At 47.5% G+C, this 24,326-nt stretch overlaps 2 protein-coding genes and 1 long non-coding RNA gene across 15 annotated transcripts in view; 1 reads left to right on the top strand and 2 right to left on the bottom strand.

The window, feature by feature from the left end:
- Positions 1–7,176, bottom strand: part of TFCP2 (transcription factor CP2) — a 60,766-nt gene extending 53,590 nt beyond the window's left edge. For 2 of the 8 annotated variants that reach the window (XM_072797890.1, XM_072797886.1), the window contains exon 1: positions 6,835–7,144. Coding sequence is in view for 6 of the 8 variants with exons in the window: in XM_072797886.1 (XP_072653987.1) it covers positions 6,835–6,956 (122 nt within the window). In the remaining 2 variants the exon portion in view is untranslated. Of the gene's footprint in view, positions 1–6,834 lie in introns of all 8 variants that reach the window. The other 6 variants (XM_072797884.1, XM_072797891.1, XM_072797888.1 and 3 more) reach the window with 4 other exon arrangements.
- A 653-nt stretch (positions 7,177–7,829) lies between these two features.
- LOC140617087 (uncharacterized) lies at positions 7,830–14,093 on the top strand. Of its 2 annotated transcripts, none has more exons than XR_012017337.1 (3): positions 7,830–8,542; positions 12,485–12,609; positions 14,058–14,093. It is a non-coding gene; the product is annotated as an uncharacterized lncRNA (long non-coding RNA). The 2 variants fall into 2 exon arrangements; XR_012017336.1 differs by lacking the exon at positions 7,830–8,542 and adding an exon at positions 11,889–12,026.
- An 844-nt stretch (positions 14,094–14,937) lies between these two features.
- Positions 14,938–24,326, bottom strand: part of POU6F1 (POU class 6 homeobox 1) — a 29,549-nt gene continuing 20,160 nt past the window's right edge. For all 5 annotated transcript variants that reach the window (XM_072797876.1, XM_072797879.1, XM_072797877.1 and 2 more), the window contains 5 exons: positions 24,197–24,325; positions 23,386–23,589; positions 19,932–20,073; positions 19,202–19,370; positions 14,938–18,200 (listed from right to left, as the gene is read on the bottom strand). In XM_072797876.1, coding sequence (XP_072653977.1) covers positions 17,855–18,200; positions 19,202–19,370; positions 19,932–20,073; positions 23,386–23,589; positions 24,197–24,325 — 990 coding nt within the window. In that variant the 3' untranslated portion in view covers positions 14,938–17,854. The remainder of the gene's footprint in view (positions 18,201–19,201; positions 19,371–19,931; positions 20,074–23,385; positions 23,590–24,196; position 24,326) is intronic.

Genomic DNA, 24,326 nt, shown 5'->3' with positions numbered 1-24,326 from the left:
TTTACCACAATAAAACACACACACACAACCAACTAGGAATAGAAAGAAACTTCCTTAACATTAAAAGCGCATTAATGAAAAATTCACAGCTCAATGGTTAAAGACTGAAAACTTTCCCTCTAAAATCAGGAATAAGATAAGGATGCCCACTTTCACCACTGCTATTCAACATTACTGGAAGTCCTTGCAAGAACAATTAATCAAGAAAAAGAAAAGCATACAAACAGGAAAAGAAAAGTGAAGCTATACATGATTCTACATATAGAAAATTCCATAGGTGGGCAGCCCTGGTGGCTCAGCGGTTTAGCGCCGCCTTCAGCCCAGGGCGTGATCCTGGAGACCTGGGATAGAGTCCCACATCAGGCTCCCAGCATGGAGCCTGCTTCTCCCTCTGCCTGTGTCTCTGCCTCTGTGTGTGTGTGTGTGTGTGTGTGTGTGTGTCTCATGAATAAATAAATAAAAATTAAAAAAAAAATTCCATAGGATCCAGAAAAATACTACTAGAGCTAATAAATGAATTCAGCAAAGTTGCAGAATATGAGATCAACACAAAAAAATCAGTTGTTTCTATATACTAGCAAAAAAAATCCAAAAAGGAAATTCAGAAAACAATTCCATGTATAATAGCATCCAAAAGAATAAAATACCCAGGAATAAATTTAACCAATGATATGAAAGACTTGTACTGATCTTCTTTGACTTAAATGGGGTTATATCTCAATAAATCCATCCTAAGTTGAAAACATTGTCAGTCAAATATATATTTAATGCATCTAACCTACCAAACATCACAGCTTAGCCTAGCCTACTACTTTAAATGTATTCAGAACATTAACATTAGCCTAAGATTTGTCATCTTACACAAAGCCTATTTTATAATAAAGTGTTGAGAATCCTATTACTTACTGAAATTCATACTGAAAGTAAAAAATGGAATGGATTTCATTTCCTTTTCCAAAAAAAGGACTCAGAATAGTTTTAAGCACATCATTTATTTATCCTCTTGATTGCCTGGCTAACTAAGAGCTGTGGCTCACTGCACTGCCCCACATCATGAAAAAGTATTGTATTGCATATCTTCAGCCAGTAAAAGTTCAAAATACAAAATTAGAAGTACAGGTTCTACTGAATGTGTATCACTTTCACACCATTGTAAAGCCAAAAAATCATAAGTTGAACCATCATAAGTTGGAGACCATACATAGGTTGATGGGGCACCTGGCTGGCTCAGTTGGTAGAACATGTGACTCAATCTCGGGGTTGTGAGTTTGAGTTCCACGTTGGGTACAGAGATTACTTAAAAAGGGGAGGGGCACCTGGGTGGCTCAGTCGGTTGAGCAGCCAACTCTTGGCTTTGGCTTAGGTTCATGATCTCCTGGGTGGCAGGATCCAGGTCCACAACAGGCTCCACACTCAGCGGGGAGTCTGGTTGAAGATTCTCCCCCTCTGCCCCTCCCCTATGTGTTCACTCTCGAGTGCACACGCGTGCTCTCGCTCTCTAAATAAACAAATATATTTTAAACAAAACAAAACCAAAAAAGACTTGAATAGACACTTCTCCAAAGAAGATACACCAATGACCAGCAGCAAGCACGTGAAAGGATGTTCAACTTTATAGTCATTAAGGAATAGCAAAACACAATCACAATGACATACCACTGCACATTCACAAGGATGGGTTTAATCAGAACAACAAAAAATTAAAATAGGAAAATAAAAGCAGAAATAAGAAGTTCTGGTAAGAGTATAGAGTAACAGGAACACTTGTACGTTGCTGGTGGAACATAAACTGGTTCACCTATTGTATAAAACAGTTTGACAGTTCTTGAAAAAGTTTAGTATCTACTACACACCTATTACAATGGCCAAATCTGAAACACTGACAACACCAAATACTGACAAGGATGTGGAGCAAAGGGAACTCTCACCAATTTCCAGTGAGAATGCGAAATGGTACAGCCACTTTGGAGGACGGTTTGGCAGTTTCTTACAAAACTACACATACTCTTACCATATCATCTGGAATTGCATTCCTTGCTGTTATTTACCCAGAAGAGTTGGAAACTATCTCTACACAAAAAACCTGCACATGGAAGTTTCATAACAGTTTTATTCGTAATTGACAAAACTTGGAAGGAACCAAGATGTCCTTCAGTAGGTGAATGAATAAACTGATACATCCAGACTAGACTATTATTGAGCACTAAAAAAAGAAATTAGCGGGGATCCCTGGGTGTCTCAGTGGTTGGGCGTCTGCCTTCGGCTCAAAGCGTGATCCCAGAGTCCCGGGTTCGAGTCCCACATCAGGCTCCCTGCATGGAGCCTGCTTCTCCCTGTGTCTCTGCCTCTCTCTCTCTCTCTGTGTCTCTCATGAATAAATAAATAAAATCTTAAAAAAAAATTGTACACAAATATTTACAAATATCTCATGGTCATCTCCTTTAAAAACAAAATGATACATTAGCACTATTCATAATAGTCAAAAGGTGGAAACAACCTCTACATCTACCAATGGATGAACAAATAAACAAGCTGTGATACCTACATATGTATTATTCAGTCATAAAAAGGAATGAAATACTGAAGTGCTGATACATGCTATGATGTAAATGGACCCTGAAAACGTGATGCTAAGTGAAAGAAGCCAAACACAAAAAGTCACGCATTATAGGATTTCATTTATATGAAATATCCAGAATAGGTAAATCCATACAGACAGGCTGCCAGGGAAAAGGGGGGGGCGGTGGAAATAGGGAGCAATTGCATAAGAGGCACAGGATTTTCTTTTAGACAGATGAGGTGGTGGTTGTATACTGTGAATATACTAGATAACACTGAATAGTTCACTTTAAAATGGTTAATTTTTAAGACGTGAATTCCATCTCAAATTTTAAACAATGAAAGATAGAAAATTCTTTTTAAACTAAAAATTTGGGGCACCCGGGTGGCTCTGTTGGTTAAGAGCTTTCAGCTCAGGTAATGATCCTCGGGTCAAGCCCCACATCAAGCTCCCACTCAGCAGGGAGTCTGCTTCTCCCTCATCTTCTGCTCCTCCTCCTGCTCATGTTTGTACAAGAGTTCTCTCTCTCTCTCTTGCTCGCTCACTCTAATAAATAAAATCTTAAAAAAAAATAGTAAACTACAAAATTTAATTTTTACTTTTTTTATAACAGCTCTATTTTGATACAGTTCATATACTATACAATTTACCCATCTAAAGTATATCGTTCTCTTTAGTGTAGTCACAGAATTGTGCAACTATCACCATAATTTATTTTTATATATGTATTATGTATTTTAAGTAACCTTTATGCCGAACACGGGGCTCGAACTCATGACCCCAAGATCTAGAGTCACATGCTCTATCGACTGAACCAGCCAGGTTCCCCTCACCATTATTTTAGAACATTTCTATCAACATCCCTCCTGCCCCTCCCCCCCCCAAAAAAACCCAGGACCATTAGTGGTCACTTCCTATTACCTCTTTCCCCAAGCTCTAGTCAATCACTATTCTACTTCTTGTCTCTGTAAGTTTGCCTATTCTGGACATTTCATAAAGTGGAATCATATGTTGTGTGGTCTTCTGTGACTGGCTCCTCTTACTTAGCATGTTTTGGGGGAATTTCATTTATTTTAACTAGAAAATGTGTTCTGTGTATTAAAATGTAAGGAAAAAAGTAAGAAGAATATTAAAGAACCACTCAGAAAAAGAACTTTAAAAAAAAAAAAAAAAAAAAAAAAGAACTTTACTGAATACAATGGCAGATCAAGAGTCCAAAACAGAAATCCAGGACAGCCTGGGTGGCTCAGCAGTTTAGCGCCGCCTTCAGCCCAGGACGTGATCCTGGGGTCCAGGGATTGAGTCCCACGTAGGGCTCCCTGCATGGAGCCTGCTTCTCCCTCTGCCTGTGTCTCTGTCTCTGTCTCTATGTGTCTCATGAATGAATGAATAAAATCTTTAAACAACAACAGAAATCCAGGAAAAATGAACCTTTGTAAAATATAAATCAATAGATTTGAAGTGAAACCATTATAAGATGCAGCAAAAAATATACAAATTAGGGTAAAATGAATATATTAAGGAATATATCTTACAAACAAATAGATGGTCAAAGAGAACATTTTCCCTAATAAAGGTGTAGGAAAATTGATTACAAGGTTTAGTTAAAGGGAGAAACACAAGAGTAAAGAATCATTGTTTCTGTGTATGAAAACTCCTCTAGTCAGTGTTTGTTAAAATGTGGTCGCTGGACTATCTGCATCAAAATCTAAGAACTCGGGGCACCTGGGTGGCTCTGCAGTTTAGGGCTGCCTTCAGCCCAGGGTGTGATCCTGGAGTCCCAGGATCGAGTTCCACTTCAGGCTCCCTGTGTGGAGTCTGCTTCTCCCTCTGCCTGCGTCTCTGCCTCTCTCTCTCTGTCTCTTATGAATAAATAAATAAAATCTTTAAAAAAATACAAATTAATGCAAATGATTAAACATGTATGAGAGTCAAGAGAAGAGTGACAAGAGCAAAATGCATAAAAAAGAGGAAGGTAAAAAAAAAAAAAAAAAAAAAAGAGGAAGGTGAAAGAAACGAAGAGAATATACTTCAAGTTTTGGCATATTGTGCTCTAGGGAAAACAAAGTTATGTTTGAAAACTCTTATACAATTGATGTAGGAAAAAAAATTCTAAATGTGTAAAACCACAAACCGTGGTACTAATACCAGTGATGACCACTTGGGTATATGACATAGGAAAGCATTTTTAAATGTAAGGTTGGCTGGTACAGAAGGCACATAACAGATGTACACAATGTTTGTTGACGATGTTATCTCTCTTTTTTTTTTTTTTAAAGACTTCATCCATTTATTAATGAAACACAGAGAGAGAGAGAGGCAGAGACACAGGCAGGGGGAGAAGCAGGCTCCATACAGGGAGTCCGATGCAGGACCTGATCCCGGGACTCCAGGATCAAGCCCTGGGCCAAAGGCAGGTGCTAAACCGCTGAGCCACCCAGGGATTCCCGATGTTAACTATTTTCATACAGTTTCAAGTACAGTTACATTTAATTATCTTCATCCTCCGATAATCTAGAGAAAACCAAACTTTTCGCTGTGTTAGTCTTTACATGAACAGCAGGACAAATTGTCAAATATTATGTCAGCTACTGCTGTACAAGATCAGGATTGGGACATTTACTTTCAGACCAAGCTAATCTCTATTTTTAAGGGCAGACTTATGTAAACAAGGACAGGCAAAACTAGAATTAAATTTCTCAACCCTAATTAGCATCGCATGATAGCACTTAAATTTCCCTGAAAAATCACTATAATACGTATAGAAGGATAGCCTTTATTATTCTGAGTACTGAAGATGAAGTATTAAGTTCTAACTCATTTTACTTCAGTGAGGAAAATCCATTTTGGTTTGACAGGGACAAAGACAAGAAGTTTGCATTACATAACTCTCAAAGGATCTCACTATCAGAATATAAAATTTGTCCACTTTCCCCCTTTAAAAAAAAAAAAAAACCCTTCCCCTATAAATCTGTAAATTCAAACTGTGATGTTCTAAAGTCTCTTGAAAACTCACTTATTGGGGATCCCTGGGTGGCTCAGCGGTTCAGCATCTGCCTTCAGCCCAGGGTGTGATCCTGGAGACCCGGGATCAGTCCCACACATCAGGCTCCCTGCATGGAGCCTGCTTCTCCCTCTGCCTGTGTATCTCATGAATAAATAAATAATATATATATATATATATATATATATATATATATATATATATATATATATATATATAAAAAAAAAAAGAGGGATCCCTGGAATGGCTCAGCAGTTTGGTGCCTGCCTTCAGCCCAGGGCATGGTCCTGGGGACCCGGGGTCGAGTCCCGCTTCAGGCTCCCTGCATGGAGCCTGCTTCTCCCTCTGCCTCTCTCTCTCTCAATCTCTGTGTGTCTCTCATGAATAAACAAATAAAATCTTTAAAAAAAAAAAAACTCACTTATTTATCTTCAGCCTGAAAAATGCACTTGGAAACCCAATTATATTCCACCCCACGCTAAGCTGCAGATGTCTCAACAGTCCCAGAATGACTCTTGTACGCCTCATAAATGAAACCAACTCTACTTGGGGAATGAAGCAGCTCACGCACAGCAAATAAATTACATGGGAAGAAGTCATGCTACTTTCGCAGATTTTTATTTGTTATCAACATCTGCCTGGATGCACTATAAAGTCCAGAAGTATCTAAAAGTTATCCGAGACTTTTCCTTTTCCAAGCTTATGTTTCAAAAAGGCAAACAATTCCCAGATTGAATCCGTAGAGCCGGCCAAAGTACCGATGCGTGGACTTGTTCGCCCAAGGAAGGTCTCGCTCTTCCTCCCAACAAGCAGGCAACCGACCTCCATCACTCAGCCCCAGCTCTCCGACTCCCGAACATCCCCGACAGGCCCCACGTCGCCCCCTTCTCGCATCTCTAAGTCTCCCGCGTTGGGCACGACAGACACCCTGTGCACGTTCACCTGTTTTGCTAACCAAGGGCCCTTCTTGCATCTTCCACTGACCCCGCACAGACCTGACGCTGCCCACCACCTCTGGCTTCCTTTCTTTCACAACAGTCCCTATTCAGAGCAACAAAGAAACGAGTCCACGTTCCCTAACCGCGGCTTATTTAACTCTATAAACACCTCCCCCTTTGTCCCCACCCCCCACCCCCTACACACACACACACACACACACACACACACACACACCACCTTCCATTCTCTTTCCTGCTTTTGTTATTTAGAAGAGTGCAAGGGTCTGGATCAAAAAAAAAAAAGAAAAAAGAAAAAAAGCAAGCTCACTCACCTCATGCTATAGGCACCAGCACCCAGTTCCTGGCCGATCCCGGACAGACTAGCGTCGAAGTCCTGCACCAGCCCGGATTCAATCACTTCGTCGGCCAGGGGCAGCTTCAGAGCCCAGGCCATGCTGGCTCCTTCCCTGCCCCAGGAGACCCCGCTGCTTCTCGTACAAAGGCGAGCAGTGGGGTTCTACCCCACGGGGCGGGGGGCGCGGGCGCAGGGCTGTCGGGGACTCCCTCCCACCCGAGGTCGCCCACGCAGACCCCTCGGGCCCACCCCAGGCCGGAGCCGCACCGCCCGCACCACTAATCCCAGCTCCCGCCTCCACCCCCAGGCTCCCTCGCACCCAGCCCCCCGCAGCCGCGCGAGGGCCCCTCGGCTCCCCCAGCCCCGGGCCCCCGAGGCAGCCCCGGCCTCCCGCGCTCCCCCTCCCCGGCCTCCCCCGCTGCCCTCCGCACACACCCGCAGCAGCGACCCGCTGCCCGCCCGGCGCGCGCACGCCGCCCCGGCACCTCCCCCCCGCCCCCCGCCAGGCCCCTTCTCCGGGAAGCCCCCTCGCTCCGGGGACCCGCGCCCGCTCGCCCGCTCGCCCGCTCGCTCCCTGTCTCCCCTCCAGGCCTCGCTTCCGGTCAGCCCCGCGCTCACTTCCGGTCAGCCCTCCTCAACCCCAAGGCTCTCAGAACCAAACCCAGGGGTCCGCCAAGCCGACTCCCCGCCCCCTGCAGCAGCCCCCCCGCCCCCCTCGCGGCCTCGGAACATGGAAGGGGAGAGCCCAGCAGCGGCTGGAGACCCAGACTCGCCGGGGTCCCCCCCACCGCCCTCCCCGGCGCCAGCCAATCAGGGCGCCCTCTTCCTCTGCGGGTCCGGAGACCGTGACGTCACCCTGCGGCTCGCCAATGAGGAGGCGAGCCCGTGGGACCGGGCAGTGCTGATTGGCTAGCTGCGCGGGATGGGCGGGGCGGTCCGGGAGAGGGCCCCGCGTGCGGCAGGTGGCTCCAGTTTAAAGGGCCCTGCCTGGGGCTACCTGGCGGCTGCCTCCCGCGGGCTCCCAGTCCGCGCTCTAGGGCGCGGGGGCGGCCTGCGCCCCGGGCCTACCGGACCCGCCCCGGGCCTGGAGGATCGCGGGCCGCCTCCCCGGCGCTCCCTCCCCGTAGGCGCTCCTCTGCGGCTGGAATACTCCCTGCCCTTAAGCCCCCCTCTCCGAAGGTCAAGACTCCGCTTCTGCTCACCTTCCGCGTTCCCCCTAACGCATTTTGGACGGGAAAGCAGGAGATGGCTGAAAGTTGTAGTTTTTAAAAGGTCGTGGTCTGAAGATCAGGATTCGGGCTGGCGGCTTCGCTTAACGGGTCCGGTGACTCTCGAATCATCGTTTACTCTCGTTGAGATGGAGATTCCTCGTTTGCAGAGTGGGGATAACCATACCCGGTCCACCTTCTTCCTTTATTTAAGACCAAATAATAATGTCCATTGTTTATTAAGCATCAACTATATGTCAGGAACTTTATGACATTATTAGTATCCCTCAAGACAAGCGCGTAATTACAATTATAATTCTTTTTTAAGATTTTTTTTTTAAAAAAAGATCTTATTTCTTTATTCATAAGAGACACACAGAGAGAGGCGGAGAAGCAGGCTGATGTGTGGGACTCAATCCCAGGACTCCTGGATCACGCCCTGAGTGGAAGGCAGATGCTCAACACTGAGCCACCCAGGTGCCCCCCCCTCCTTTTTTTTTTAATTTTTATTTATTTATGATAGCACAGAGAGAGAGAGAGAGAGAGAGGCAGAGACATAGGCAGAGGGAGAAGCAGGCTCCATGCACCGGGAGCCCGATGTGGGACTCGATCCCGGGTCTCCAGGATCGCGCCCTGGGCCAAAGGCAGGCGACAAACCGCTACGCCACCCAGGGATCCCCCTCCCTCCTTTTTAAAGATTTTATTTATTTATTTGTAAGACAGAGGCAGAGACATAGGCGGAGGGAGAAGAAGGCTCCCTGGGTGGAGCCTGTTGTGGGACTCTATCCCAAGACCCCAGGATCACGACCTGAGCCAAAGGCAGCTGCTCAACCACAGAGCCATCCAGGGGTCCCTATAATTAGCATTCTAAAGCTAAATATGATGACCCTCATTTTACCAGTAGGGAAAGAAGCCTATGGGCTTAAATTCGCCACCGCTAAATTGCCATGCAAACTTCAGAGCTTGATTCCCAAGCCTGGTATTTTTCACCATAAAATATTGCCTATATGTTAAAGTATTGGTTCATTGTTGTATTCCATTATTGAACTTTTTACAATTTGTCTTGAGTCGTATATATCTGCCTTTTTCACCAGACTGCAAGTTTCTAAATAATAGAAAATAAATCTTTTTCAGACTTGTGTTCTATATATCTCCTAGTAGTTTCTGCTTTCAATAGGACTTTTAAAAAATGCTTATTGAATTAAAAAAGGAAATAAAGGAAAGAGGTTGATATGAAGTTAATAGCGTGCCCCCAGTTTTCAGCCACAAGATTCTCTCTTTTAGGGCTCTAGGGTTACCTTAATAAGCCCTGGCATCCAAATCTTTGTTCGTTCCTGGAACATTTAATATCTCTTCAAGCCATTTCTTTTTCCTTTGAGCCAGTTTTATCTCAAAACATGTGCCTATAAGTAAAATAACTGGTCCTAGGCTCAGAAACCAAAAGAGAGATGCCATAATCAAACTCCTTCGTACAAATATTATATCCAGAGTATTTTTACACACCTGTTAGATGGAATCATGCCTCCTTGAGTAACAGCTCCATCACTACCTTCATAAACTGACCAAGTAACTTTAAATCTCTGATGTAATAATGAGAGGCTCATATTTACTGAGCCCTTCCTCAGTGCCAAACCCTGACTAGGTGCTTTATGTATATAAGCTCACATCACTCCTGTAAGAAAGGTACCATGATTAGATTCATTTCATAAATAAGGAAATTGAGGTTTAGGAAAATTAATAGCTTGTTCAGGATCACCCAGTTTGTGAGTAGTGAAGCCTGACTGATCTCACAGTCTGAGACATCTAACTGTCATACCACTCTATCCCTGGGATGGTTTTTTTTTTTTTTTTTCTATTTATTTATGATAGTCACACAGAGAGAGAGAGAGGCAGAGACATAGGCAGAGGGAGAAGCAGGCTCCATGCACTGGGAGCCAGACGTGGGATTTGATCCCGGGTCTCCAGGATCGCGCCCTGGGCCAAAGGCAGGTGCCAAACCGCTGCGCCACCCAGGGATCCCTGGGATGGTTTTAATCTAAAAAGATCTGCTTCCTGCCTGTTCTTTTCAGAGATGTATTCTGAAGCTTGTGGAGGTGAGGATATTGAATTATCAAAAATTGCACACATGAAGATACCTTGAATGAAACATTTTTTTAATATGCAGAAAAATAGGTCAAAATGAATGGATTTAAAATAAAACAAGGAGGGATACCTGGGTAGCTCAGCGGTTGGGTGTCTGCCTTCGGCTCAGGGGCTCAGGGCGTGATTCTGGGTTGGGGATGGAGTCCCCCATAGGGCTCCCCACAGGGAGTCTGCTTCTCCCTCTGCCTGTGTCTCTGCCTCTCTCTGTGTGTCTCTTGTGAATAAATACATAAAATCTTTTTTAAAAATTAAGAAATAAAATAAAACAAGGAATATTCATAATAGCCGTTTGCAAGAGAAAATTACCATATCCAGGAATCTTATGGAATCCTGTACTCTGGAAAATGTTTAGAAAAAAATAGACTTGTCCTTCTCAGAAATGTTTGAGCTTAAGTTTAAATTCTTTTTTTTTTTTTTTAAGATTTTATTTATATATTTGAGAGAGAGAGAAAGCACAAGCAGGGGGAGGGCAGAAGGAGAAGCAGACTCCCCACTGAGCAGGGAGCCCTATGCAGGACTCCATTCCAGGACTCTGGGATCGGGACCCAAAATGAATGCAGACATGCAACTGACTGAACCACCCAGGCACCCCTTAAGTTTAAATTCTGAACCAAAATAAAGACCACTAAAGTATTCCTTACCATTTATTAATTCTAAAATAAACTAGAATAAGATAAGAAGTAATTCCTAAGCCTTGGCCCCTCCCAATTGGAATGCAGACCAGTCTTGAGATTTATGACTGTGAGCCCAGATCCCCCTGTGGGGAAAAGATTTTACAGACTATTCACCCCTGGAATGCTGTGACTGGGGGGAGTGGACTTTTTCCTTCCTTTCACTTTCCTTTTTTTTTTTTTTTTTTTTTGCCTTTAGCCTTCCAAATGTAACTAAAAGTGAAATTGGAGTGCCAGGGCTGGAAACAGTGGTTTCAGGGGCAGCCCTGGGAGCTCTGCTTCCAAGAAAAGATCGCCAGAGATTCCCCAAGAAATCCAGTACCACCTGTCAAAAAAACAAATTTTGTATGCATAAATTTATCCCACAACAAAAATCATAGTTCTTATTAGATATAATAAATATGAGTAATTAACTAGGGCACCTGTGGCACAGAGCCTGTGGACTATTGGGTGGAGTTAAGGCTTATCTGTAAAGGGTTCATTTCCCTAGATTAGGTCCTGAAACCAGACACTGTTTAGATGAAACTGAAGGGGTCCAGAATGAGCTTCCCCAAATGTGCATTTTTGGCTTGTGGATTGTTTTGAGCTGAAGTCAATCAAGGCCTGCAAAGCTAAGGAAGAGCTTTTATCTTCCCTTTAACTGCCTAAAATAATTTAGATAGAGGGCCTAGTCCAGGAAGAGAACTATCATTCAGAGATAACTACAAAGAATATGAGCTAAGTGGGAAGCTCAATAGGGCCTGTTTGTTCAGATTCCTGTCTGGCTCCATTGTCTCTGCATGCCATGGCAAACATTTGCTTACCAAATATTTACTCTTCCCATCTTCCTGTAAGTTATCTTCCTCCCCTTTGAAGTCTCAGACCCCTCGTAGCTCGGGATGGCATACAAGCCCCAATTGCTTGCCCACCTGTGGGTCTCATAGTCTCAGGGGGCTGTTGTATACATGTAATTAGATTAGTTTTTCTCCTTTAGTGTGTTTTATGTCAATATAATTAATAGACCCGCCAAAAGAACCTAAAAGGGTAAAGAAAAATTCTTCCTCCTCTACAGAACACAGCAGAGCTTACCCCGGAGGGAAAAAACACTTGGAAATCCCACCAAAAAGATCAGGACAGAAAATCAATTCCCAAGTTCTATCCTGTATGGGGTAAGGTTAAGCACACAGGCTTTAGAGGCAACATACCTGGGTTCAGGACGTGGTTCTGCAGCTCACAAACCAAGGAACTTTGAGTACATTCCTCATCTTCCCTGTGCCTCAATTCCTTACCTATAAAATGGTTATAGTGACCGGCACTGAGGAGGGCACTTGATGGGACGAGCACTGAGTGTTATACTGTATGTTGGCAGATTGAATTTAAACTTTTAAAAATATAAAAAATAAAGTAAAATAAAATGGGTATAATAGTAGTTCTTACTTTACAGAATTATGGTGAGAATTAACTGACATAATGCATGTCAAGTGCTTGGAAGAGTACTTAGCACATGATCAGTGATCAGTAAACATTAGCTATTATGACTGACAAAAAGGAGATCCTAGCACTTGTCCTGCCTACTTCTCAAGACAAGCAAAATATATTCTCATAAATATTTGGTCTTTACCCACAGTTTCTGGCTCACAGCTTTCAAATCCCTTGGAATTTCCTGAACAACAGAGCTATGGGAGCATCTTTTGTGCTATTTGGTCTGTCTGCAGTTTCTGAAGAGGCTTTAGAGCCATGGACGTGAAATGGGTATCGTGATTCATAACAAGTTCCTTTCCACCACAGCTGGGTTTGTTAATGAAGGTGACTTTTGGAAAGCATTTAAGGATGAGGCCTGGTTGCCAGGGAAACTATGAATAGTGGGTTGGAACTTTCAGCCCCATCCCCTGATTCCTGGGAAAGGAAGAGGGGCTAGAGTCTGAATCAGTCACCAATAGCCCCTGAGTTAATCAACCATGCCTATGCAATGGACCCTCCATCAAAATCCCAAAGGAGGGTGTAAAGAGAGCTTCCAGTTTGAGAAACAGAACGGTTCCATGTGCCACTGTGCCAGAGCCCTAAGCTCCATGAACACAGACGCTTCTTTGTTCTGGACCTTGCCATATGTATCTCTTCATAGGGCTGTTGATTTGTATCCTTTGATAACCTGCATAATAAGGCAGTAATCTAGTGAATAAATGGGTTTCCTGAGTTCTGTGAGCCATTCTAGCAGGTTAAATGAACCCAAAGAGGGGGTCATGGGAACCTCTAATTTACAGCCAGTTGGTCAGAAGCATAGGTAACGTACTCACAGTTGGCATCCTCTCGGAACCTCCAATTTGTCGCTGGTCAATCACAAGCCCAGATAAGAACCTGGGCTTGTGATGGCATCAGAAGTGGAGGGTGGTCTTGTGGGACTGAACCTCTTACCTGTGCTATCTGATGCTAGCTTGAGGTAGATAGTGTCAGAACTGAGTGGAATTCTGGATACCTTGTTGGTGTCCGAGAACTGCTTGTTGGTATGGGGAAGCCTCCATACGCATGTCGGAATTGGGTCCAGGAACCTAAAAAGAACATCTCAGACCTGGGAATAGAAACTGCAGTTCTCCACAAACCCACCCCTCTTCCTTTCAGGCTGTCCTGGGCCAAATGCCAGGAACCACATTCAACTGGTTTGAGCCAGAGATATCAGTTTCCACAGACTCTTCTGGTGGGAGCTGCTGGGAAAGGCCTTTCTCAGGTCAGGGCCAGTTGCTGCCCAGATTCCATTCACTCCCACATATCGCAGTCTAAACCCTGCACAGATTCTGCTGAGAATCTCCTGTACCTGCTTTCTCCCAGTAGTGTGAAGTCAGGGACTCCGCTCTCATCATTTCCTAATGCATTCAGTCATCTTTCTGATGTTTCTCAGGCACCTACTGTGCGCCCTGACCTGGTACTGAGGAGTCCCAGCCTAGCATGGACAGCTAATATTAGGGTTGTGAGATCTATGCAGAAGTAAGCGCTGGCTTCTCTTTGACTTTTCTGCCCCATTGTTTCCGAGTCCTGTAAAGCTCCTCTGATCTCTAAGCCTATTGTCCCTTGGGCAGAGGAGACACAGTAGAGCCTGCATCTAGAATCCAGCATAGGGCCTGGCTCAGGGATATTGGTTGGGTGGAATCAAAGGTGATGTCTTGCTCTCAGTTTTTTTTTTTTTTTTTTTTTTTTTTTGCTCTCAGTTTAGATGATGGGAGCCCAGACCTCATAATACCAGGTAGGTGGAAGGGGGAGGAGGGAGGGCTGCAGGGGTACATAGCATGAACCCAACTCCTAGGAGGTAGACAAGTAAAGAGAGGCCCCTCTCTAGCAGTCATGCTCTCCCTGCTCTAAGCCCAAGTACCACGTCTGCCTCTAACATTTGTAGGCCTAAGGAAGAGCACAGATGAAGAGCCGCCTACCGTGTAGCTAAATCTGTATGAAATATAAGTTAATTATGAATGATCTAGACTTGCGTCACGATAAGCATACCTTCATAATAACCTGGAAGATGAGGTTTGAATTTAGACTTCTAGCACTCTTGGAAGTTCTGTGTTAGAATGTTCCACAGTCTTGGTCCTCAGTCTACAGTCTGCTTCTCTTCCCTCTGGCAGAGCCACCTCATGAGGGGGTGGGTGTGTATTTATACAAAGGGCTGTGTATTTAAGCAAAGGACTTCGTGTGTATTTATAAACCCTGCAGCTCGCATATCCACGCTCCATCCCCCCAGCTCCCTGACAAATAGCTGCCCCTTGGTCACCTCTTGGGCCTGGGAGTGTGCACACCAATGACACAGTCGGTCCAGATCCAGACAAGAGAGGAAGGAGAGTAGGCTTTGCAGGAAATCCTGAGGTCCTAGAAGGAGAAAGGGCACATCTTGGCCCAGCATTCCGTGGGGCTGACCATGGCGGGAGGGTCATGGCAGGGCTTTTTGAAGGGAGAGTCCAGGGCACTGACCCGCACCCTCTTGCAATGGGGTTTTCTAGGCTACAAGCTCTGATAACAAGGGCAGCTCCCTGGCACGCACCTGGCTTCTCCCTGTCAGCCCCACCCCGCGAGGCGAAGGACAGACAAACAGACCAGTACAAAAGAAAAATACTGTTTATTCCACACAACTACACCAAGTGCTTCATCCCCATTCCTCCCTCCCCGCCTGTCACTCCAGCCCTTGGCAGGCTTTGCCCCATGTGGGGGTCAGAACCCCAGTGTCAGAGCCTGGCCTTAGGGGATAGGAAGGGAATCTAGGCAGAGGAAGGTGATAGGGTCCAAGGACATGAAAACGTGAGGGTCTCTCATTCCAAACTCAAGCGTGTTCCTCAATCGCGTGGGGCCAAATTCTTTCCTGGGCCCCCACTAGATGAAATGCCGTGGACAGTGCAGGCTCAAAGACCCCAGCTGATTTACTAGGCCATGGAAAGTTTTGGTCTTTCTTTCACTTAAAACAAACAACACCACACGCAAACAGATCATTTCTGTCCCTTCTCCTGCCTTTCCACGGCAAAGCTCTGGCTTCTGTCCAGAAAGGTGCTTTCAAAACAAAAATTATATAAACTCCCTTCAGAGCCTGATGCTACCAGAAACAAAGCAAAAAACCCCCCTTGGGTACAGATAGCTACTCCGGAGGACCCTACAGTGGGGGAGCAGGAGTAGGGACAGCAGGGCTGTGAGCTCTGCCTTGGGACATTTCGGGGGGAGGGGGACACTCTGCAGTGGGAATTCAGCCTGCAAAAATTCTGCCCCTGGTGTCATCCCTCCAAAAGACCTACCCATCCTTCCTGGAGAAGAGAAAACGGTTTCATCCTTAGCCCAGCCTCGGGAAGACAAATTTAGAAAAAGGAGGAGCTGAGAAAGCATGGCCGGGCCTAATTTAGACCAGAACTTCATTATCGCTTTCCTTTCCCAGACCAGGACAGATGGCATCCTCCTGCATATCTCCTGCCATGGACACACCCGGGATTATACGCTACTCCCAGGGCTCCAGCTGTGACCCACTTGTCTCTCCCAAAAAAGAAAGCATAGCTGAACACAAGTGTTTGAGGGCGACAAACCTGCCTCTCTGTAATTTATTGGAGTGTGAGTCACTGAGGCCTTTACAAACTCCAGGACTTTAACTCTTCTGACGGACAACTTGTTTACAGCGACCCTCCCAGGTGAGCTCCGCATCTCCCTGAGACAGAGTGGATAACCCTAAATCTGAGGGTGAACCCCCCCCCCCATGGGACACGTATTCTTTCCTGGGAGGCTGGGGCAGTTAAGGCGCTCACCTGCTTCCTCACTCCCACCACACTCAGGGAGGCCTGGGGGGTCTGAACACAGTGGGGCAGGGGTGGCGGTGTGTGTGTGTGTGTGGCAGTTTGACACAATTGTCCTCTCACTGGCGGGGCACCAAGAGGGTGGCCAATCTGCAATGTCGGGCCGGACACGGACCAGGAAACAACAGCAAGCCAGAGGAAGCTGGACGAGGAGGTGGCTCTGCATCCAGCGGGGGTGGGGACGTGCCCTCGCCACCATGTCAGGGTGTGTCATGTGAGGGTCAGCTGCTGCAGACCCGCCCTGTGACTGGTGGCCCTTTAGGGACAGTCTACACAGCAAGTCTAGGTTCATCTAAGCAAACCTCCTAGTGCACCCCTGACCTCCCGGAGCAATATACTGAGTTCCAGGGACTGTCCAGCCACAGCGAGGCTGGGAAACTCACTTAGCAGCTTGGATGAGATGCCAGCCCTCAATGTGCCATAGCTGTCCTCTCTACAGGTGACACCCATCCTGCTTTGGGGGGTCTTCTTGACTCAGAGGAGCATGGGGCCGGGGGCGGGGGGATTGCTTGCACAAACACGTGGTCTAAGACTTTGGACAAAATAAGATTTCTCCTCCGGTATCCAAGGCTCAAAGTCACAAAGAAAATTAGAGTTAAGTCACCTTCTGCAAGAGACCTTCCTGGGCTGCCATCAGCTCTTTCTGGATGTTGGCCTTTTCCCCAGGGTCTTGCTGTCAGGTTTAGTGTTTCACTTGCCCCTTGTGAGAAGGCCCAGTACTGGGTTGGGGGTGAGTGGGAGGACAAGAGAAAGAGAGTCAGATCCCTTCCCTCTTTTCTCCAGGTACTGGGGAGAAACGATTGGAAGCTTGGGAAGCACGATTTTTTTAGGCCGCCAGTTCTTTATAAGCCTCACTGTTTAGTGGTGGGGGGACAGCCATGGCAGAAATTAGACTAAAATCTGGGAGGATGGGCTTATTTATTTAGTTCCCAACCTGCTGTAGACCTAGGTCAGCTCCTGGACAGCTAGAGTTCAAAGCTGCTTCCTTCCAACACAGATCACAGGTGAAAAGGTTCTGCTTTAGTGCAATTTCCCCCCAAAGGAATCAGGAAGAAATGGGAAAGGAGATCACATGTTCCGGCCCCAGGGCTGTGGGAACCTTCTGACCTTGAAGGCAAGGCGGACACTGAGCCTGGCCTTCTGAGCAGCTCATCACACTTTTCGGAATTGTGCCTCTTGGGTCCTTTCGGGGACAGTGTGCCTGGGAGGTGAGGCTGTGGTTCCGCTGGACAAGCTGCTGTACCTGCCACGCTTACACAGAGGAGCAAAGGGGAAGAGGGTGGAGAGAGAGAATGCCATCAAAAACAAGAGCTAATGGCCAGGGGTCCTTAGAGGCTGCGGTGGCCCTGCCCCAAAGACGGAGAGTTTCTGGTTCCCAACCAGGACTCACCCTTTGAAAACCACATTAGCAAAGTGCTTCTTTAAGTGACACCACTTAAGGGAGGGGTCCCTTGGCGTGACCAGCCCCGAGAAGAGCCTGGAGTCCTCGGGTGGGCCCCTCCGCCCTCCCCAGGCTGTGAGATATGTGGAGGACAGGAGGGAGGCAGTGGACGCACATGCACACAGTGGACTCTCACGACCCCGGACGAGCACAGCTGCCCGTGGACAGGTGCTGTCACAGCAGTGGCTGCAGCCAGGTGCCAAGGGAATAGTACAAAGTGCTGGAACGCAGGGCTGGGGGCCGAGCCCTAAGGGATCTGAAAGACATTCAGCTTGCTGGTGTTCTTGAGCGTCTGGCGCCGATTGCAGAACCAGACCCGCACGACCTCCCGGTCGTAGTTGAGCTCCTTAGCAATCTCGGTGATCTCTTGGCCTGTGGGCAGCGGGTTCTTCTCGAAGTAGGCATTCAGAGCCTCTATGGCCTGGGGGGTGAAGGAGGTGCGGCGTTTGCGTTTCTTGGAGGGCTCCCCTCCCACAAACTCCATCAGGTTCTGCTGCCCTTCCTGGTTCCGGAGTTCGGCTTCATTCAGCCACTTCTCCAGCACTGGCTTCAGCTTCTGGGCACTCTTGGGTGTGATGTCCAGCTTCTCGAACCTGTGGGTGACCCAAGACCCGGAAGGGACAGTGAGAATGTCTTACACCTCACACTGGGGAGTACTCTCCGCGAGGGGCTGCTCCTCTCAGGACCGGTGACACTGTACTCAGTGTTCCCCTCCCCAACCCCACCAAGACCACCCTGGCCCAGCCCAGCCCAAACTCCTCAGGCTGTCCTGAATCCCAGGTCATAACAGGGAGACCACTCCCATGGCCTTAGTTCAGTGGTGCAAGGATGACAGGGCAAATGCCCTATGAACAACTCCAGAACGTTCACACCCAAATGAGTGGGGTCCTTGGAGAAGTTGTCTACAGAGGCCTTTAGAGATGGCACATGGATGTCTCAAGTGCCACAGTCCCCAATTCAGTCTCACATCAGCATCATCAAGTCAGACTACTCTTTCCAGCCAAGCCTAGATGCGACCACAGAACTGCCAACAGGGCACCTGGTCCAGCACTCTCACTTGTTTAATCCATGGGCTTGGCAGGAACTTTTTGGCCATCCCTGAGCCATGTGCTCATTCTTTTTGAAACCCTCCACCCTCCTCTGTGGCTAGCACCAGAACCAGTCCGAATGCTGATATCCCTTTCTAGCCATGCCTTGGAGGAGGGAGAGATAAGAGCATAAGAGGGGAGAGTAGGGGGGTCGTGGTTGAGAGCTAAGTCAGGACTGGAGGTCCCACTTTTGTGAGCAACTTCATAAGCTGTACTCCTTTCCCTGTAGGGTTCCGAATGGATTAGGGTCTCGGGGTCCCCCCACCAAAAGACCATATAAACACTCAGGATTAGAGGATAAACTTCAGAGGGTCTTCAGACGGACTAGATCAGTCTTTGGCTACTCTAGGTGTTCATGCCTAGGCTCAGAACAGCCCTCCTGGGCTGGAAGGAGGTAGGAGCAAGGGAAAACACAGAAAGGATCCATGCACCCGGGTCCCAGTGAGTGTCTAGTGACATCAGGTGTCTGAGCAGGCCTTGACCTTGTCCAGAGCAGCCTTACTCACCGGCAGATAGCTGACTGGCTGTAGGCTGGGCCTTCCGTGGCAGTCAGAGCCTGACCCACCTGAGTCTGCGTGAGGCCCAAGGACAGCCGTCGGATCTTAAAGTTCTTGGCAAACTCCCGGATCTCTTCCAAGTTGATTCCATCCTCATCCAGACTTGGGGTATGTGGCTCTGGGCCAGAGGAAGGGACCAGGGGTGAGTGTGTAAGACAGATGATACTACTGCTTATCTAGCTTATCAGCCTGGCCTGGTGAAATAGTGAGGGAGGAGGACATTTGACAAAAGGCCCATGTACCCTTAATCCCCTCATCACCCCTATTTCCAAAGCAAACAGGACTTGGGGGAAAGGAGCCTGGACTAACCTGTCTGGAAGTAGGGATCTATTTTCAAGTTCTTATAGCTCTAATGGCCGACCCTCCCCTGTTCTCCTTACTCCTTAGCCCCAAGCACACCTGCACACTTTAGCTATCTACATTCCTCAAGCACTAGGTGAGAGACCAAGGGAGAGACAGCCAATGGGTTGGCTTCTCAAAGGAGCAGCCTCCACTATCATCATGCTTAGAATCCAGCTCAGCAGGACTGAGAATAAGAAAGCCAATCCCTGGCGTCAGGCCTTTGCTCTTCCCCTTTGGACTCAAGAAAGTTTATTAAAGACAGCAGCATCTAAAGGTGCAGGGGTATCTGAATACATGCCTCTCCTCTCCTCTACAACCTTCTCTGGGAGCCACTTACTGGATACCAACTGGCTGACAGTAGGGGTCTCAGAGCAGGTGATTGGGATGGGAGCAGAGGCAGATGGCTTGGCCGCTGGGGCGGGGCTGGTGATGACCACCGCAGGCTGGGGCACAGCTGGCGTGGGCTGGATGGGCTGTACCTAGGAGAAGAGAGCCAGTGAGTCCCTGGTCTCTGCATGGACCACAGGCAGGGCAAAATGGTCATGAAATCCTCACTCACCTGGCACACTCCTACCTGCACCCCATCGCAAAGCAAGACCAGAAGCTACTTATTAGTACCCACCCAACAATAATGACCTCTGAAATAAGCACAGCAACATGGTGCACTAAGTTGAAGCCTCATAGTCAACTTAGGCAGCTTAGAGGCCCAGAAAGGTTCAGGACACATGGTCAAAGCCCCAATAAGTGTCTGCCCTTGAGATAACTGCTCTCAAATCTGTTCCCTCAGAGCAGAAATGTAAGCCTGATTCTAGGGTCTTCCAGGCCCTGAATGTCCATTTAACAGGGAACTGGCAAGTGACTCCTGATATTTCCCTACAGTGAGATTCTGTGCAGCTATTAAAAAGAACATGGTGGGCAGCCCAGGTGGCCCAGCGGTTTAGCGCCGCCTTCAGCCCAGGGCGTGATCCTGGAGACCCGGGATCGAGTCCCACGTCAGGCTCCCTGCATTGGAGCCTGCTTCTCCTTCTACCTGTGTCTCTGCCTCTCTCACTCTGTGTCTCTCATGAATAAATAAATAAAATCTCTTTAAAAAAAAATAAAAATAAAAAGAACATGGTAAATCTCTTAATTACACACAAAGAGCTCTGGGTCACAGTGCTAAGTGGAAAAAAAAAGGAAAGCAAAAACAGGTTTTATAGAACAATTCCTATAAAATATACACATGAATTTCCAGGAAAAAAAAACCTTGAGGAACATAAAACAAGTTGCCAACAGACATCATCTCTGAAAGTAGAATTGGAAGGGATTTTTACTTTTTTCCATTATACATAATATTGGAATTAAAAAAAATTTTTTTTTTTATTTATTTATGATAGTCACAGAGAGAGAGAGAGAGGCAGAGACACAGGCAGAGGGAGAAGCAGGCTCCATGCACCGGGAGCCCGACGTGGGATTCGATCCCGGGTCTCCAGGATTGCGCCCTGTGCCAAAGGCAGGCGCCAAACCGCTGTGCCACCCAGGGATCCCAATATTGGAATTTTTATAAAAATCACATATCATATTTATCAAGAGAAACTATAAATATATACAATCAGTATTTTTAATATGATTTTTAAAAAGTAAACGCTCCCCCCAACATGGGGCTAGAACTCATGACCCTGAGATCAAGAGTCGAATGCTCTACCGACTGGGTCGGCCAGGCGCCCTAGTATGATTTAAACAAAGAAAAAGCTTCCTGGGGGGCAGCCCCAGTGTCCCAGAGGTTTAGCGCTGCCTTCAAAAAAAAATAAAATAAATAAAAATAAAAATAAAATAAAAGCTTCCTGGGGAGCCTGGGGGGGGGGGGTTCAGTAGGTTAAGAGTTTTGCCTTCAGCTCAGGTCATGATCCCAGGGTTCTGGGATTGAGCCCTGAGTCAGACTCCCTGCTCAGGGCGAGTCTGCTTCTCCCTCTCCCTCTGCTCCTCCCGGCTTCTGCTCTGTCTCTTGCACTCTCTCGCTCTCTCTCTGTCTCTCAAATAAATAAAATCTTTAACAACAACAACAAAAGCTTCCTAAAAAGTGCAGATTTCTCTAGGATGGGTCCTATTCCGGGCTTCTACCTCTTGGGACCTATTAAGCCCATTCTCTCTTCATCCCCAGAGCCTTATTAACCTTAGGTCAGGGCTCCTCGTTTCTTGCCTAGAACTGTTTCAGTGGCTTCCTAGCAGGTTACAACGACTCAAGTCTCGCTACAATTCAGTTCTTAGCTCTTCCTGGATAATAGGTAATTTCTTTCTTCCTTTCTTTTTCTTTTAAGGTAATTTCTTTTTTAAGTAGGCTCTAACCCAGCTTAGAGCCCAACTTGGGGCTTGGACTCATGACCCTGAGATCAAGATCTGAGCTGAGATGAAGAGTCAGATGCTTAACCAACTGAGCCCCCCCAGGTGCCCCCCCACCCCACGTAACTTCTTTTTAATACACATCTAGCCACTTCCCTGCTAAAGGCCCTTTCATGAGTCCCCACTATATACAATAACAGTGATAAAATAAAAGCATCGTTTTTTCAGTGCTTCCTGTGTACCGGGGTATTAACTGTCTTATATGTAATACATCTGTTAACATTCATAACCTTCTAGCACACCTGAGTGGCTCAGTCAGTTAAGCATCTGCCTTTAGCTCAAGTTGTGATCCTGGGGTCCTGGGATAGAGCCCTGAATAGGGATCCCACCTCTGTGGGGAGCCTGCTTCTCTGTCTTCCCCTGCTCTCGTTCTCTCTCTCAAACAAATAAATAAAATCTTTATTTAAAAAAAAACATTCATAACCTCCGATAATTTCTATCTTACAGATGAGGCTAAGAGGTTATTCACAAAGCCTGGAAGCAGCACACCACATTGGAGAGTCACGACCTACGCATCACCTAAGAACTTGCTAGAAATGCAAATTCTTGGGCTCCACCCCAGACCTACTAAATAAGAAACTCCGGGGGGTGTGGGGGGGGTGTGGGGGGGTGTGGGGAATGTGTGTGTGTGCTGGGAATCTGCATTCCAAGTCCCCCAGGTAGTTCTGAGACACACTCAAGTTTGGGAGCCCCTGCTCTGGCACATTGTAATTCCTACAATTATATAGAGGTAGACCCACTCTTCCATCCAATTCATCCCTTTAGATTAGTTCGACATCCCTTCTCTATGAGGTCTTGCTGAACTCCCCGGTCTGTCAAGAGCTCCCTTCTCTGTCTGGGTCCCCACAGCACCTTATCATGTCCTTATCATAGTCTCTGTCATGCTGGCTTGCAATTGCCTCCAGCGCCAGGCTACCTACGGCTAGGAAGGGCATCATCTTACTCATCTCTAGATCTTTAGCACCTGGAATATAGTAGGCACTCAAAACTGCTCCTGCAATGAACAAAGAAAGGAAAATTCAAAGCCACAGTGCATAGTGCAGGAGTGAAGTGGGAGGGGTGGAGAATAACCTCCTGGGGCTTTTCTGGCAGTTTGTTCATCCTAGAGCTAATGGAGGCTCAGTTTCCTTTGACCACCTCCCTGGCCTTCTCAGCATGGCACTGGCCTCTGCGGGGACATACACGTGTTTTTGGTATGTGGGGGTGGGTGGGTTGGGGGGGTGCTCTTTCCCTGGACAGAGTATGTGGGGAGTCGCTTGGGCCTTCACTTTGGGGAGGTACTCTGTTTCCCAGTGACGTCAGAAGATAATCTTGTCCTGCCCTGGAGTCTTGAGGGAGGCAGCCCATGCCAGACAGCACTGCCTGACCCCCACTGCCCCACCCCTGCCCTTGCCCCAACCCAGCCCTTGTACCTCGCTCTTAGCAGGGGACTCAGGCGTGCTTGCCTTCCGGACAGCCACAGGTGGAGGCAGGGGGCTGCTGGCCAGGGTCGCAATCACCTGGCCCTGGGCATTCAACAACAGCTGGGGTGTCACAGCCTGGACCTGCAGGCTCTGGGCTGGTGCTGGGGCTGCCACGCTAGCCGAGTTCACTACCCACGGAAGCGCTCCAATAACCTGGGGGGAAACAACGCAGGGACCCCAGGGGTGAGGCCAGTGTCTGGTTCTGTCCTTTGCCCAAATCCCCACACTGGCAGGGAAGGGACTTAACTCATTTAACCCTCCTGGACCTCAATTTCCTCATCAATAGAGAAAAGGGTTCATACTCTAGGAGCTGCTTCCTTCAATCTATCTCCAGAGCGGTGGTGGAGCAGGAATAGGTCTGCACGTGATTCGCACAGCCATGGATGTGAATCCCTGCCCTACCTTAATTTCTCTGAGCCTCAGCCTTCTCTCCTGTAAAACGGGCGTGAAAATCTCCACCTAATAGACCCGCACTCAAAATGAGGGGAGATAATGTGCGAGAAAGTGCCTAACACAGAGAGCCTGGCCACAAAGTGGGTGCTCCACCAATGAAAACCCCCAACTAGAAGTGAGCACCTGCAGGGCAGGGTGGTGGCTACACCCCTGCCTGGGCTCAGCATCCGCAGAGAGCTGCCACACAAGAGGTGCGACCAGCAGCTTGACACCCTGGTCCAGCTCCTGGGGCCCTGAGCTCGAGTCCTGGCCCTCGGGGCAGCGTCTCCACGGCCCCCACCCCTCAGCCCTGCCTTTGACCACTTGCCTGTCCCTGAGCGTTGGTGAGGATCTGACTGCTGATCCCCGGCATGCTGGGAATGGCGTTGGCAATGACCGGAGTGGTAGTGAGGGAGCCTAGGATCTGGGTCTGTCCCCCGAGGGAAGCAGCACTGATC

This window comes from Canis lupus, chromosome 25 (assembly GCF_048164855.1).
Source record: "Canis lupus baileyi chromosome 25, mCanLup2.hap1, whole genome shotgun sequence".
In the NCBI taxonomy this organism is placed as follows: domain Eukaryota; kingdom Metazoa; phylum Chordata; class Mammalia; order Carnivora; family Canidae; genus Canis; species Canis lupus.
The sequence above is the reverse complement of the archived record's forward strand: the minus strand, read 5'-3'. Positions and strand labels throughout refer to the sequence as shown.